Here is a 14,536-nt window from a genome sequence, read left to right on the forward strand (position 1 = left end):
TTTTTAAAAGGTTGATTTATTTTTATTGGAAAGCCAGAGAGGAGACATATAAAGATCTTACAGTCGCTGGTTTACTCCCCAAAATCTGCAACAGCCAGAGCTGAGCCAATCTGAAGGCAGGGGCTTCTTTTAGGAATGTACGGGGGTGCAGGAGCCCAGACACTTGGGCCGTCCTCCGCGACTCTCCCAGGCCACAGGCTGGCAGGGAGCAGGCGGGACCCGAACCGGCCACAGCGCCCCAAGACACGCTCCTGAAAACAACCACCAGCAAACAAACAAACCCGCCCCAAAACAACCGGCTGATTTAGGCTGGGTGGGAGGCGTGCTGCCCCAGAAAGCCCTAGGGCCGGGGGAATGGCTCGGCATCGCACTCAGGGACCGGCGGCCACTCGGAGCGCGCGTACCAAGTGTTCTTCACCCTTTGGTCCACCCGCAAACAGCCCAGCCAGAAGCAACGCCGACCCCTCAAGTCTCGCCATCACCCCACAGAAGTCTCCTTCCCGGCTTCCCCCGCGGCGCTGGCGCCGTGGCATCACTTCCGGTCGCTGGCGCACGTGGTAGGAAGTGCCGGTGTCAGCGGCCGTCTGTCTCTCGGGCTACGCTGCCCGGAGTTGCCCGGAGTTGCCCCGAGTTGCCCGGAGCTGCCCCGGGCAGCGCCGCCGCCGCCTCCGTCGCCGCCATGGGAGTCCCGGCCTTCTTCCGCTGGCTCAGCCGCAAGTACCCGTCTATCATTGTCAACTGCGTGGAAGAGAAGGTGAGCGGGCGCCGGGCGGCCGTCTCGCGGGAGCCCGGGGCTGCCCGGCGAGCCTAGGCCGCGGTCCTCGGGGCCCCCGGGGGGAGCCTGTGGCGGGAACCCTGCGGAGGACCCCGGCGCCCTGGCTCGCGGGCCGGGCCGTCTCGGGGCTGCCCGCGGAGCGGCGCTTTCCCCGGCCCGCCTTTTCTTTTTCTTTTTTTAATTTCCCGGAAGGCCCCGCCCACGGCTTTGTTTCCTCCCGGGACCGCGCAGTTTTGGGGTTCTCGCCGGGAGGGCACCCGGCGGACGGGGACTGTCCGGCCGCCGAGTGGACGCGGGTGCCGATCCGCCATGGACGCCCGAGGCGGCCGGCTGGTCGACCTGGCGGTGTGTGCGGGTGCTCGGTCGGCTCTCGGGGCGCCCGAGGCCAGGGGCCCCGCGTGACCCCGCTGCCCAGCCCGCTGGGCGGCTCCGGAGCGCTGGGTTTTCTAACTCTTGCTGGTGGTTTTGTCTCCCGACTTGTGTATCCTAACTTGGGCTTCCTGAATCGGACAGAGCTCTTGAGGGAGCTGCTCCCCTCTTCTGGCGTCTCCTTGTGACACCCTCTTTTGCACAAATTGGCCAGAGAAACTGGATATTTAAAAAAAAAAAACTTGGTGGGTCCTTGCCCAAAGAGAAAGCGGAAGCCTAATGTGGATGTTGTGCTATCCAATCCCTGTTTTTTTGGTTTGTTTTTAACGACAAACTTAAGTTTCCTGTTGAAGAATTTAAGTTAGCCTTTTCACTGTACCTGTTGCACACCTTCCCGGCCCGTTTCTCCGTTTCTCTACTGCTTTCTTTCTTGTCTAAATTACTTGATGCGTCAGTTATGTGCTTACCTGTTGAACTTAAATCCCAGTAGAGGATGCAGGCCCTTATTCAGCTCACCCGTCTTTCTAATACAATAAGTAGCTTTTTATTTCTTCTCTTGGTGTGTCTGTGGATTGTGCAAAGCCCTGCTTTGAGAGGGTGATGTGCCTTGCCCACACTGCTTGTCTGCCCGGTCACCTGTTGTAAATCGTTGGCATCCAGTTAAGTTTGGCGGGGCTTTGTGCAGATTGGCTGTCAGCTGTGCGAAGCGAGGTGCTGTGATTGTTGTCGCCATGGTGATTCCGGTGCTGCCCTTTTCTCCTGTCCCTTTGCTGTGGCCTTTTGCCCACTTGACACCTTTCCGCATTCTAGTTGTGTTTTCTCTCCTTCTTACAAGTTCTCTGTGTCTTTATTTCTCTTACACTTAGTCTGGTAATTTTATAGACTTGCTGATAAGTTTCCTTTAAAAAATGTTTTTTGTCTGAGTCATCCTTGTAACAAAGTAGGCTAAACCTCGGCCTGCCATACCTGCATCCCATGTGGTCACTGGTCTGTCCTGGCTGCTGTGCTTCCCGTCCAACTCCTTGATTTAGGCTTGGGAAGGCAGCTGAGGATGGCCCCGGAGCCTTGGGACTCTAGACCCACAGGGGAGGCAGGGAAGAAGCTCCTGGCTTCAGATCTGCTCAGTTCTGGCTTGGCAACTATTTGGGGAGTTGGCCAGGCAATGGAAGATCTCTCTGTCTCCTCTGTGTAACTTACCTTTCAAATAGAAATAGAATAAATCTTGAATTTCTTTTTTTAGTGACACTGTCTTCCAGCATTCTCTTCCCTGGCTTACCTCCTTCCTTTGTTTCTCATTCTGAGTTGACTTTTTAAGAAATGTTGTTTCAGAGGCTTGCTTTCTGGCTCTTTCGGTGGCTTCAGATGCTTCCATTCTGCCCTGATACACAGGAATGATCATTAATTAGCTAATTAGGAATGTAGTTCAAATATAAAGAAATGCTCCCACCCCAAGATTTTCTGAAATGCGGAGAGAGCGAGCAGTGGAGAGGCAGAGATCTTCCATCTGCTGGTTCACTTTCCAGATTGCTGGAGCAGCCAGGGTTAGGCTGTGCTGAAACTAGGAGTCTGGAAATGTCTGTGTGTCCCTTATGGCTGCAGACACCCTTGGAATTGGACCATCTTCCATTGCTTTCCCATGGGCTTTAGCAAGAAGCTGGCTGGAAAGTGGAGCCGTCAGGACTTGAACCCTGCCCATATAGGATGCTGGCATCGCAGGTGGTGCTTAACCATTATTGCCACAACACCAGCTGCTAGCTGCTGGCTTAAAAAATTTTTTTTTAATCAGCTAGTGTTATTCATAACAAGTTCAATGAGCCTGTGACTTGTTCATTTAATTCATGATTAAATATATTCAATGCCTGCAGTTACCATACCAGAAGCTCCTATTTTGATCACAATTTCGAATGAAAACTTGCTGGAACCACATGACTACTATTTTCATTGATAATATCACTGGTGGGGTAAGAGAAACACGAAAGGGTTGAGTAACCAGTCAGAGCATTTGTGGGAAGTTCATGCTCTCAATTGTTAACGATCCTTCTATTTTCATTCTTTTGTGTCATCAGGTTTTCAATCTGAAGTTTAAAAGGTATTTTCCTTGAAGTCGCACATTTTCATGGTTATGCATGTAGGTACAGATTTGAAGTCTAGAATCTAATGGCTTTTAGTTTCAGACACTGCTTCATGATTTCTTGACTTTTTTTTTTTTACCCCTTTCCTTCGTAAACTTGTTGTCCTCCTAGACTGGTTTACTTGTTTTCATTGACAAATTTATTTCAGAGATAGAGAAAGAGAGATCTTCTGTGTGCTAGTTGCTTCTCAAATGCCCACGCAGCATTTGAGTGGGCCTGGCTAGAGCAGAAGCGTAAAACTAACCGGCCCAGCTGCAGCTCCAGGGCCGCTGGTCCATTGCTGCTCCCTCCGTGGGTTGGTGAGAAGGGGAACCTGCAGGGGCGCTGGGACTGGCCCTAGCCTGGGACGAGGGGAAGACCTACCAAGGAGGAGTCTTTTATTATTATTTTTAGTGGAAAAGCAGATCAGATTTAGAGAAGGAGAGACAGAAAGACCTTCCATCTGCTGGTTCACTCCTCAAAAGACCGCAGTGACCGGAGTTGAGCTGATCCAAATGTAGGAGCCAGGAGCTTCTTCTGAGTCTTGCATTTGGGTGCAGGGGCCCAAGGCTTTGGCCATTCGTTACTGCTTGGCTGACAAGCAGTTTCTGTTGCCTTCCCTTTGCCTGGTGTGTGAATTTTAGGTATTTATTTATTTATGTCTATATATGTGTATTTATTTTATTATGTCTATATTTGGAATATTTTGTTGGAAAAGGGTGTTTTAGCTAATATGTAGTATAGCAGCTTAGGTTACTGAGCCCCCCTGGCCTCCATGTGTTGTTATTTGTTTCCTGGCTACATTGTTCTAGTGGAATGTGTTTCCCCATTGTTGAGTCAGGAGTTTCGGGAGTTCCAGTGTGGGCATTTAGCAGTTAACAGTGGTACCAGCAGGGCTCGCTTCCTCTGCCGGGAAGCTGTTGAACTTCAGCAGTGTGTCCCTTCGGCAAGGCCCTGGAGCATGTTTCTCTTCAGATTGGTTTGTAAGGTCAGTGTTGGGCGTTTGTGCCCATCTGCACACTGGAGGGCTGCTCCTAGCTGACTAATTCTTCGGTTTTTTTCTACGAACCAGTTAGCCTGCAAACCTCCCACTTGCCGCTTCACACAGCTTTTAGCTATGTTGAGGAATGCCTTTAGGCTTCAACCTTGCTCTGCTTTTCGCAATTGGAACTCACTCCTACATACTTATATATGTTTTCGTGATTAGGTTGTTGTCTGAGAGTGAGTTCCAAAGACTTTAAATGTTTGTTTTTTAAGTGGATTTCACCAGTTTTGTTGGGTGGCTGATCAGTCTGGAGTCCTTGCCATATGGAACTTGGTCTTTGGTGAGCTTTGATGCTTTAGAACAGGGGAACCAATTTCACACATCTAGAAGTATGCTCCATAGTACTTGTCTGAGTCTTTGGCACATAACCCATTGAATCTGGTGAAATTGCAATTAATTAGCTGGATGGACTGTGAAGTTGTTTTACTGCAGAATAGAATAATCCTTGAGTAAGAAGCCCGTAGAAGAGTACTACTTGCACTTTAAGTACTCCATACATGTTAATGATGGTTATCAGTCCTTGTTCACCAGCACTGTATAAATGAAGATCTAATAGCCATACAATTAAAAAATACAGATCGTGCGCTAGCATTCAAGTGGCAGCTATGTCAGAATGGTAGCTCAACTTTTAGGCAAAGATATAGTAATTTTCATTAACCTTTTGGTTATTCTCCCCCAGAATATTATCCATACTTTTTTAAAGATTTGTTTACTTTTATTAGAAAGTCAGATATACAGAGAGGGGGAGAGACAGAGAGGAAAATTTTCTATCCGTTGATTTACTCTCCAACTGGCTACAGCGGCTAGAGCTGAGCTCATCTGAAGCCAGGAGCCAGGAACTTCTTCTGGGTCTCCTATGTGGTTACCTATACTTTTAAGCAGTGCTTTTTAGTTGTTCCAGGCTGTTTTAAGGGAAATTTAAAAGTTGAAAGTTTTCAACTTGATGGGAAGGAGAAAATACCATGTGAGGAGGTACGAAAGCACAGCATTTAAGTACTGTCTGTGTTTTGACATCTGTTGAGGGCTTTGGAATCTTTATGTTTTTGTGTTATCTTTGCTTCTTCAAAGACTTTATTTATCTTTAATTTTTTAGCATCTTTCTGTGTAAAAATATCCGGACGCCTATTTGGGATGTGTAGTTCCTTTCCCGTGGAGCAGTCGAGCGTGCTTTGTGCTAGACACGACTGCCTTGGCTGGCAGCCTTCTCAGTAGAGGTGTTTTCTGTTTCTCCCAGGAATTTCTAGCTTTTTAATCCAGGTCCCCACATTCTTTGGGAATGCCGGCTTTAAGTTGCCTGAGATCTGTTCCGAGAGAGTGGGGGAGGAGTGAGAGCAGCTGCCCCTGCAGCTGCTGGACTGTCCAGAGGCGGTTGCTGGAGCCCCTCCCTGGTGGAGCCCTCCCTTGCTTGGCCCTGTCTGGTGGCTCACCTGCTCTCCCAGGCTGCAGCTGCTGCTGCACGCCATCTTTTGCCAGAACTGTTGATTCCCTTATGATTTTTCAACTGGCAAAGGTTATATCTTCCGGTTCCCACCATAGTTATGCAATTATTTTTGTTTGTTTATTGAGTCTTTCATGTGGTTTTGGGATAGAAAAGGAAAACTGAAGTGTGTGCTCAAATGTGTCATCTGGGGAACCCCAAAATAATGAAATGTTATTATTATCTGACATAAATTGGTTTTAAGGCTCAAGATAGCTCTCATTCCAGCTGCCTTTTGATTGATTAACGATTCCTCTTTAATCCAGTAGGCAGCACATTGGTATAGTGTTTCACAAGGCTTTTGAGGAATGAATTGTTTTGTTGAGCATGAAAATATCTTTTTAAAGCAAGTCTAAATTTACACAGTAAAGTATATAATACATCTACAGTACTCTTGAGGGGAAAATGTGTTAAGTTCTCTTAATTGGAATGTTTAGAGCTCTGTCTCAAAATTAGGACCCACCTATGCATCTTCCTTTCTGAGTAGTGGAAGCAGAAATTCCCTTGAGCCACACTCGATATTTCTTGAAGAACTGTAATATACCCAAGGCTGTACTAGAAACTAGAGCAGGGAGTGGATTGCTAGTTACCTTTAGTGTTTGTAAGTAGAGTTCTATTGGATGGCACACAAAAAAATGAATCTTGATCTTCCTGAGAGGACCTAGGGCTATAGGGGTTAGCTGGAGAGGTAGTGAACTTGCCCTTGTGGCTTTGGAGGTGATAGTGTTGTCTTCTCCCATAGATGCTCAGAATTAGTCTCCTGGTTTCTCTTCTACTCACTCTGCCTTCTGCCTCTGGTAATCCTCTTTCCTAATTTGCAGCATATGTGTACAGAACAATGCCTAATGGCTTCTTTTCTGTCCCTTAAATCCCGTTTAGTGTTTTCCTCTCCATCCTCCCATCCCTCAAATAAGAAGTGAGGCCTGGTCTCATTCTTCCCTCTCTCTCAAAGATAATAGTTTATTCTCCTGAAATCTGTGTCCATTGTTTCCTCGCTTTGCTCTGTGCTTCCATTGCGTGTGTGTTTACCCTGACAGGGCTCTGTGTGCCTTGTAGTTCCTGGGCAGTCAGGCCTCATCGGGATTGATCGCTAATTCAGGTCTCAACTGCCTCACATTCCGGTGTCAGACTTATCATAGTTTATTGCTCATTTTCTCCTTGATGACCTTTTAATTTTTTATTTATTATTTTTATGGGAAAGGCAAATTTCCAGAAAGAGAGGGGAGACAGAGAGGAAGGTCTTCCATCTGCTGATTCACTTCCCAAATGGCTGCTAAGGCCAAAGCTGAGCCAGCCCAAAGCCAGGAGCCAGTAGTTTCTTCTGGGTCTCCCATGTGGGTGCAGGGTCCCAAAGTTATGGACCATCCTTGACTGCTCTCCCAGGTCACAAGCAGGGAGCTGAGCTGGAAGGGAAGTGGATCAGCTGGGAAAGGAGCTGGCACCCATATGGAAAGCTGTTGCATGCAAGGCAAGGATTTAACCACTTGGCCACCAAGCCTGGTGGGTTCCCCTTGATGGTCTTAAATTGAACTTTCTTTTTTTAAATTTATATATTAAGAATTTTTTTTAAATTGATTTGAGAGTGCCATAGAGCCATCCACTGGCTCATGTTCCAAATAGATGCAGAAACTAGGGCCAGGCCAGTCTGCAGGCAGGAGCCAGAAACTTCATCCTGATCACCCTTGTGGGTGACAGGGGCCCAAGTGTCCAGACCATTCTCTGATGCGTTTCCAGGTGCTTTAGCAGGATCTGAATCAGTAGCGGAGAAAGCAAGACTCAAAGTAGCACCCACATGGCATGCCAATGTCACAGGTGTTGGCTTCATGTGCTGTGCTGTGGCCCTAGCTCCTGAGCTTTGAGGAGTTTAGTAGTTTATTGAGGTATGCTACATATATCGTATATTGAACAGTGTGTGTACAGTTTAACAACCATCAACCCTTGCCCAATTTTAGAACATTTGTCACTTCTCAGAACCAGTGTTGTACCCGTTAACAGTCACATTCCATCTGTACTTTCAGCCTAAATAAACTACTGATATACTTTTTGTGTCTAGATTTGTCTGTCCTGAACTTTTCACATAAATGGAATTATACAAGGTGATGGTTTTGATTAGCATTTTTCTGTTAACTTATTTTGATTGCCATCCAAGATGTAATGTACATTTTGGGCTTTGAAATTGCTGACCATTGTTTTACTATTGCCTTGTTATTTGGAGAACTGCTTTTTTTTTTTTTTAAGTGGCTTACTATTATATTGGTAAAAAGTGGAATTCATTTTCTTAATCCTTTGCTGAAGCTCGGGAAGAAAGAGAAAAAGGTAATATGATTTATAAAAATTAATGAAAGCCCCATGGGAGTGAATAAGCCCATGCTCTTAAAGAACTCACATATAGTTGAGTTAGAATGATAAATGTTAAAGCTTTTGGAAATGCTACAAGTGAATAAGCAAGATTCTAAGGAAATGCAGGGGAAGAAGAAATGTACACAGTGCTGTGAAGAGAGTGACATTTAATCTGAACCTAGTCTCTAAACCATGAGGGTTTTAGGACATGGGTGTCGGAACATTTGAAAGAAATGTTATGTGGGGCATTGGGAGATGAAAGAGCATTTATAGAAACTTAGGAAATTGAGTGAGCCTCAACAGTTTTCTGCCAGGATAGGAGACTAAGCATCCAAGTTAGTCAGGCAGCACCTGCTGTGGAACTCATTGCAAAAATTTTGGGAAGAGGGAAGTGCACAAAGTTTAAGTTTTGGAAAGGGAGCTCTTAGGTCTGAAGTGTGTGCAGGAGACAGCAGAGTTAAGTTAGAGCAACCACATAGAGGTGGCCGTGATTGTTGTAGGTGGGAGACGATAACCCGAAGTTGTTCCTGGTAGTGGAAATGAAAGGAGATGGGGTGGATGGGCATTGTTAAGGTCCAGTTTATAGGACTTACTGATGTGGGTGGTGAGGGAAATTAATTCTAAGGTGATTCCAGTAACCCGTCATTTGAATGATTTGGGATATTAGTGAACATCCCCCATAGTGTCAGAATTAACTTGTGTTGTTCCAAGACATTTGCTTTCTGTAGGTAAAATATCTGCTTCATGTTGCTTTAAAGAATAAAATATCTTAAAATCTGAAGATTCCTTGAAGTGTTTTATTTCCAGTTCAGATATGAAACATAGGTTAGGTTCTTACTGAACCTAGGATCTGTCATTTTAAGATTTGAACAATCAAACTACTACTAATTATCACTTCCTCATAGCCAAAAGAATGCAATGGTGTAAAGATTCCAGTTGATGCCAGTAAACCTAATCCAAATGATGTGGAGTTTGATAATCTGTATTTGGATATGAATGGGATCATCCACCCCTGTACTCATCCAGAGGACAAGTACGTAGCCTGTTTCTGTCACTGATACCACACATCACAGAGGAAGTACTGGGTTGTGTTACATTGTCTGTTTATCATTGTAGACCAGCACCGAAAAACGAAGATGAAATGATGGTTGCAATTTTTGAGTACATTGACAGGCTTTTCAATATTGTAAGACCAAGAAGGCTTCTCTACATGGCTATAGATGGAGTGGTAAGTGCTAAGGATTAACTGAGAAACCTCCATTACTATTTGTACTGTGTCACTTAAAAATGAAAATGGTTGTTAGTGGGAGTCATTCTTTTTTGGGGGGGCGGGGGAAGTCATTCTTCATTCATCTAAACATTTCCTTGGGGTTGTATGAGACAGGTGCAGTGGGAAAGGCCTTCCGGATTTCCTAGAGTACCAGGTAAATGTTCTTCCCTTGGGTCACACCGATGTATATGGGCAACTGCAGGTGGATTGGAATGACATGTTTGACATCTCACTTGAGCCTTCGGCAGGATGCTGGATTGAAAGAGTAGTGGGAACTCGATCTGTTGCCCACACGGATGTTGGATGTTGGTGGTTTAATCTGCTCTGTCACAATGTTAGCCCCCACCCTTGAGGTTCTTGTTCCAAATTTAACTTCTGAAGATACAGTGTCTATTATGAAAGAATTGTTAGACATATTTCTTACCTTGCTCTTTAGTGAGCTAAGTCTCTTCAGGTGTGTTTGTGAATATTTTGGCTGGTATTGTGACCTTTTTCTTAAGATTTATTTTATTTTTATTGCAAAATTAGATAATATAGAGAGGAAGAGAGACAGAGAGAAAGATCTTCTGCCCAATGATTCACTCCACAAGTGACTGCAACAGCTGCAGCTTAGCCGATCCAAAGCCAGGAGCCAGGAGCTGTTTTCCCAGGTCACAGGCAGGGAGCTGGATGGGAAACGTGGTTGCCGGGATTAGGACTGGTGCCCATATAGGATCCTGGTGCATTCAATGCGAGGTATTTAGCTGCTAGGCTTCGTGTGACTTTTAATACATGCTTTCAGGCACCACGTGCTAAAATGAACCAGCAGCGTTCAAGGAGGTTTAGAGCATCGAAAGAAGGAATGGAGGCAGCTATCGAGAAGCAGCGAGTCCGGGAGGAAATACTGGCGAAAGGTAAAGACTGTCTTAGTTGGACTTTTTACAAGATACGTGCAGAAAAGCAAGGGTTACGACTTACAAAAAGGTAGGATTTTAATTAAGAATCCCAAAATATCTCCGAAAGGTTATGTTCAGTGTTAGAAAAGTAGAATCTTTCATTTCATTTTACACTGTTTTAAAATTTTTTATTCAATTTTCAAAATTAATTATTTTTTAATTTAAAAAATTCGGAGTTGCAGAGAGAGGGAAAAAAGGCAAAGAGAGAGCTGGGCTGGGCCGAAGCCAAGGAGCCAGAAACTTCATCCAGATCTCTCTCAAACAGGTACAGGGACCCAAACACATGTGCTTTCTTTTGCTGCTTCTGGCAGGAACGTTTTAGTAAAGGAGCCGGAGTGAAAGAGGAAAAGCCAGGACATGTACTGGTGCTTGTGTAGGGTGTCAGGTGGCATTTTTTTTTCTAAAGATTCATTTATTTTGATTGGAAAGTCAGATATAAAGAGAGGAGAAGAGATAGAAAGATTTGCATCTGCTGACTCACTTCCCAAGTGGCTGCAATGGCCAAAATTGAGATGATCCAAAGCCAGGAGCCAGGACCTTCTTCCGGGTCTCCCACATGGGCATAGGGTCCCAAGGTTTTGGGCTGTCCTTGACTGCGTTTCCAGACCATAGCAGGGAGCAGGATGGGAAGTGTGGTTGCCAGGATATGAACTAGCGCCCACATGGGATGCCAGCATGCAAAGTGAGCACTTAAGCCGCTAGGCTACCATGTTGGGCCAAGGGGCAGCGTTCTTATCTCCAAGCCTCAATACCAGCTCTGGATTCTTGCCACCTGCTAATAAATAAGCTTGTTTTTTTTTTCTCTTTTCTTTTCTTTTTTTTTTAGATTTGTTTTATTTTTATTTGGAAAGTGGAGTTACATAGGGAGAAGATGAGACAGAAGGAAAAGGATCTCCCATCTGCTGGTTCGCTCCCGCAGATGGCTACAATGGCCAGAGCTGGGCCAGTCTGAAGCCAGGAATTTCTTTCAGGTCTCCCACATGGGTGCAGAGTCCCAAGGAATTGAGTGTCCTCCTCTGCTTTTTCAGGCCACACATATACACAAATAACACTTGTTATTTTAATTTGCTGGAAATATGTAGGTGTGTTGTTATGTTGACTGCAGCTTGCAAAGAAGACATAAAATCTCTTTATGAGAATGTTTTTGATTTTAAGGATGTCTTCAAAGAAAATGTTATATATTTCATCTTGAAAAACAGCTAGTTAGTGATATATAGGGAAAAAAATCAGGTTTTTATTTTCTACCAGCTGATAATTTTATCTCATCAAATAAAGCTGTGATAAACTGTTATGAAATTAAAACTCATAAGCTATGTGTGTGTGTGTGTGTGTGTGTGTGTGTATGTATCTATGTGTTAACACTTAATTTAAATTTGGGGCAAGTAATTTGTTATCTTTTCCAAAGAAAGAACAGTATTCATTAGGTAGGAAATTTTAGCTTTTTTTTATTTGAAATTGAAATTGTTATTGTTTTCTTAGTTTAATGTTGAGTAGTTGACTCACGTTTTTATGTAAGACCAAAACATTACCCTTTTTTTTTGTAGGTGGCTATCTTCCTCCAGAAGAGATCAAAGAAAGGTTTGACAGCAACTGTATTACACCAGTAAGTAGTCACTTACTTTCCTAGCTATTGCTAACTCTTAAATAATAGGTTAATTTATTTCCTTCTGTCATTTTTAGGGAACTGAGTTCATGGACAATCTTGCTAAATGCCTTCGCTATTACATAGCAGATCGCTTAAATAATAACCCTGGGTGGAAGAATTTGACAGTAAGTTTCACATTTTGGTACTTCACAAAGATAGGGTGATCATTTGAGGCTGCACTTTGATATGACTGATATTATTTACCTTTTTTCCCCCCATAAAAAGTGTTAGTTGACTGTCAGAGAAAAGAGAAGCCTCCAGGATTATTTGAAATGGGACACCTTGGTTGATGAGGTTTTTTGTACCTGAATTTTCTTGCAATGCCAATTTTGTTCTCTTAGTATCACTGTGAAGCCACAAAATAGGATTCATAATTTTTAACATAGATAGGTATGAATGTAATATTTAAGTAGAAATTCCTGTTATTTGGTATCAAGATAAAGCAATATATCTGCCTTTAAAATGCTTGTGTGTTAATAAGAACTAAAGAACAACATAATTGTGTTTTAGGTTTATAATCCCGTTTCCCTATTAATAAGCTAGGGTAAATTGTATTTAATGAATATGTTTTATTGCTTATTGAGCAGTAGTGAAACTAGTAACAGTTTGTGATTATCAGTTTTTCTAATGTCTGGTGTGATCCAAATAGTTCCTTCATTCCTGTTTCATGTAGTAAATTGATCAGTGAAGTGGTTTTAGTGTCTCACACACACATTATTTAGAACTTTTTAGATGTCTAGTTATTTTGATTCTTGTACTGATAGAAAATTGGAGGCGAGATGAGAGTGTTGAAACTTGCTTTTCACTAGGTTATTTTGTCGGATGCTAGTGCTCCTGGTGAAGGAGAACATAAAATCATGGATTACATTAGAAGACAAAGAGGTAAGACTCAGAGTGTGTGATTATATATGTCTGTTAAAGAAGAATAAACCAAAAACAGATAATGTGTTGGTGAGATGTGATGTTCCTGTGGTATATTGTATATTTACAGTAATGTGTGTTTCTCCTCTTAGCCCAGCCCAACCATGACCCAAATACTCACCATTGTTTATGTGGAGCTGATGGTAAGTTTCTTCTTTGAGTTGTTTTTGTTTTTGAGTAAGGTGCAGCACATTAATGGGTTGATGTGTAGCAATGGATCATTCATAAGATGTGTGAGAATTCTGAAATGCCTTTTTTATCTCATACGTTAGAGAAGAAACTAATATTGAGTTGCTGCTTAATCTGGGATCAATGATTGCCTTTTCTTATTTGACCTTCACGTTTTTCAACCCTGTGGTACAGCTGAAGGTACCACTTGTTTCATCCTGAGAGGTGTCTGGGAGGCAGAGAAGTGCTCGAAGGCTTAGGCCTGTTGGCTTTGCTGTCTCTTTTGTGTGCTGATCTGAACCTTTCTTTGCTGGTTATGGGAAGGATCCCCTCAAAGTGCTCACCACTTGGTGTTTTTCTCATTCTTGATTCATAGCTGATCTCATTATGCTTGGCCTTGCTACACATGAACCCAACTTTACCATTATTAGAGAAGAATTCAAGCCAAACAAACCCAAACCGTGTGGTCTTTGTAATCAATTTGGACATGAGGTCAAGGATTGTGAAGGTTTGCCAAGGGAAAAAAAAGGAAAGGTAAGAACTTTGGAATGGTGGCTGCCTCATCTGGAAAAAAAAAATACCCTGTGAAACAGAAATAACAAAAATATACTTTGTTAAATAGGATTAATTATTCAAAACAGCTCATTTTTGAAAGAGAAGTTTAGATTGATCAGGTTTTTGCTTGCTTCCTCTGATGGATGTCTTTTTTTTTTTTTAATGGTATACATCCAAACACTGGGACTTCCCCTTCTCCTCTCCCCACACTGATTCCCTGTATTTTATTACAGTAGTGTAGTCCTTCAGAAAACAGGCATAAGTCCATCGTTTGGCTGTTTAAGTGTATCCTGACATTGTAGGCATGGAGGGTGGCCAAGTCCTACATCCTGTTGCCAAGATACATTTAACAGTTTCATTGAGATTCCATCTTTGATTTGGAAGTAGAGATGTATACTGCATCATTATCTTCACATCTCAATATGACGATAGATGTCTTTTTTAAAGCAGTGTAAGATAAGCCTGCCTTCAAAAGGATGCATACTCATACTTTATATATATCTAACATAGTTTATCGACAAGCTGCTTAGGTCTTGTAATGTATAAATCTGTTACCTATTTCAAATGGTGACTTACTAAAAGGAACTACAAATCAAATGTATTGTACTTCTTGATGCCTTTATTCCCAGTTTCCTTGGTTGTATCCAGTCCTCCTTAATGGTTCTTGAAAGACGATGGTAGTAAGTCCCAGCATAAGTCTCTGAGTGTGTTTTCACACAGAAGGAATAGAGGCATACACATCAAAAGATTTATATTGAGATGTGGGTTAGGGATTAGTGAGCTCCAGTCCTTCAGATTTGACCCATGAGCTAGCCAGGAATGTATTTTACAAGTTTAAGGAGTTTCACAAACTAATGACATAAAATGTAACGCAGACGATGTGCCTCCTGCAAGGATTTAAATAGTTACCATGTGGCTGGTTGCA

The 14,536-nt window shown here is 43.3% G+C and overlaps 1 protein-coding gene across 3 annotated transcripts in view; it reads left to right on the forward strand.

Moving 5' to 3' along the window:
- The first annotated feature begins 573 nt into the window (after positions 1–573).
- Positions 574–14,536, forward strand: part of LOC121166653 (5'-3' exoribonuclease 2) — a 64,671-nt gene continuing 50,708 nt past the window's right edge. Inside the window, exons 1-9 of one of the 3 annotated variants that reach the window (XM_040995876.1) lie at positions 574–754; positions 9,023–9,150; positions 9,234–9,345; positions 10,169–10,280; positions 11,867–11,925; positions 12,003–12,092; positions 12,777–12,849; positions 12,981–13,031; positions 13,433–13,590. In XM_040995876.1, coding sequence (XP_040851810.1) covers positions 680–754; positions 9,023–9,150; positions 9,234–9,345; positions 10,169–10,280; positions 11,867–11,925; positions 12,003–12,092; positions 12,777–12,849; positions 12,981–13,031; positions 13,433–13,590 — 858 coding nt within the window. In that variant the 5' untranslated portion in view covers positions 574–679. Of the gene's footprint in view, positions 759–9,022; positions 9,151–9,233; positions 9,346–10,168; positions 10,281–11,866; positions 11,926–12,002; positions 12,093–12,776; positions 12,850–12,980; positions 13,032–13,432; positions 13,591–14,536 lie in introns of all 3 variants that reach the window. The other 2 variants (XM_040995877.1, XM_040995878.1) reach the window with 2 other exon arrangements.

This window comes from Ochotona curzoniae, unplaced genomic scaffold (genome assembly GCF_017591425.1).
Source record: "Ochotona curzoniae isolate NIBS_2020 unplaced genomic scaffold, NIBS_Ocur_1.0 patch191, whole genome shotgun sequence".
Lineage (NCBI taxonomy): Eukaryota > Metazoa > Chordata > Mammalia > Lagomorpha > Ochotonidae > Ochotona > Ochotona curzoniae.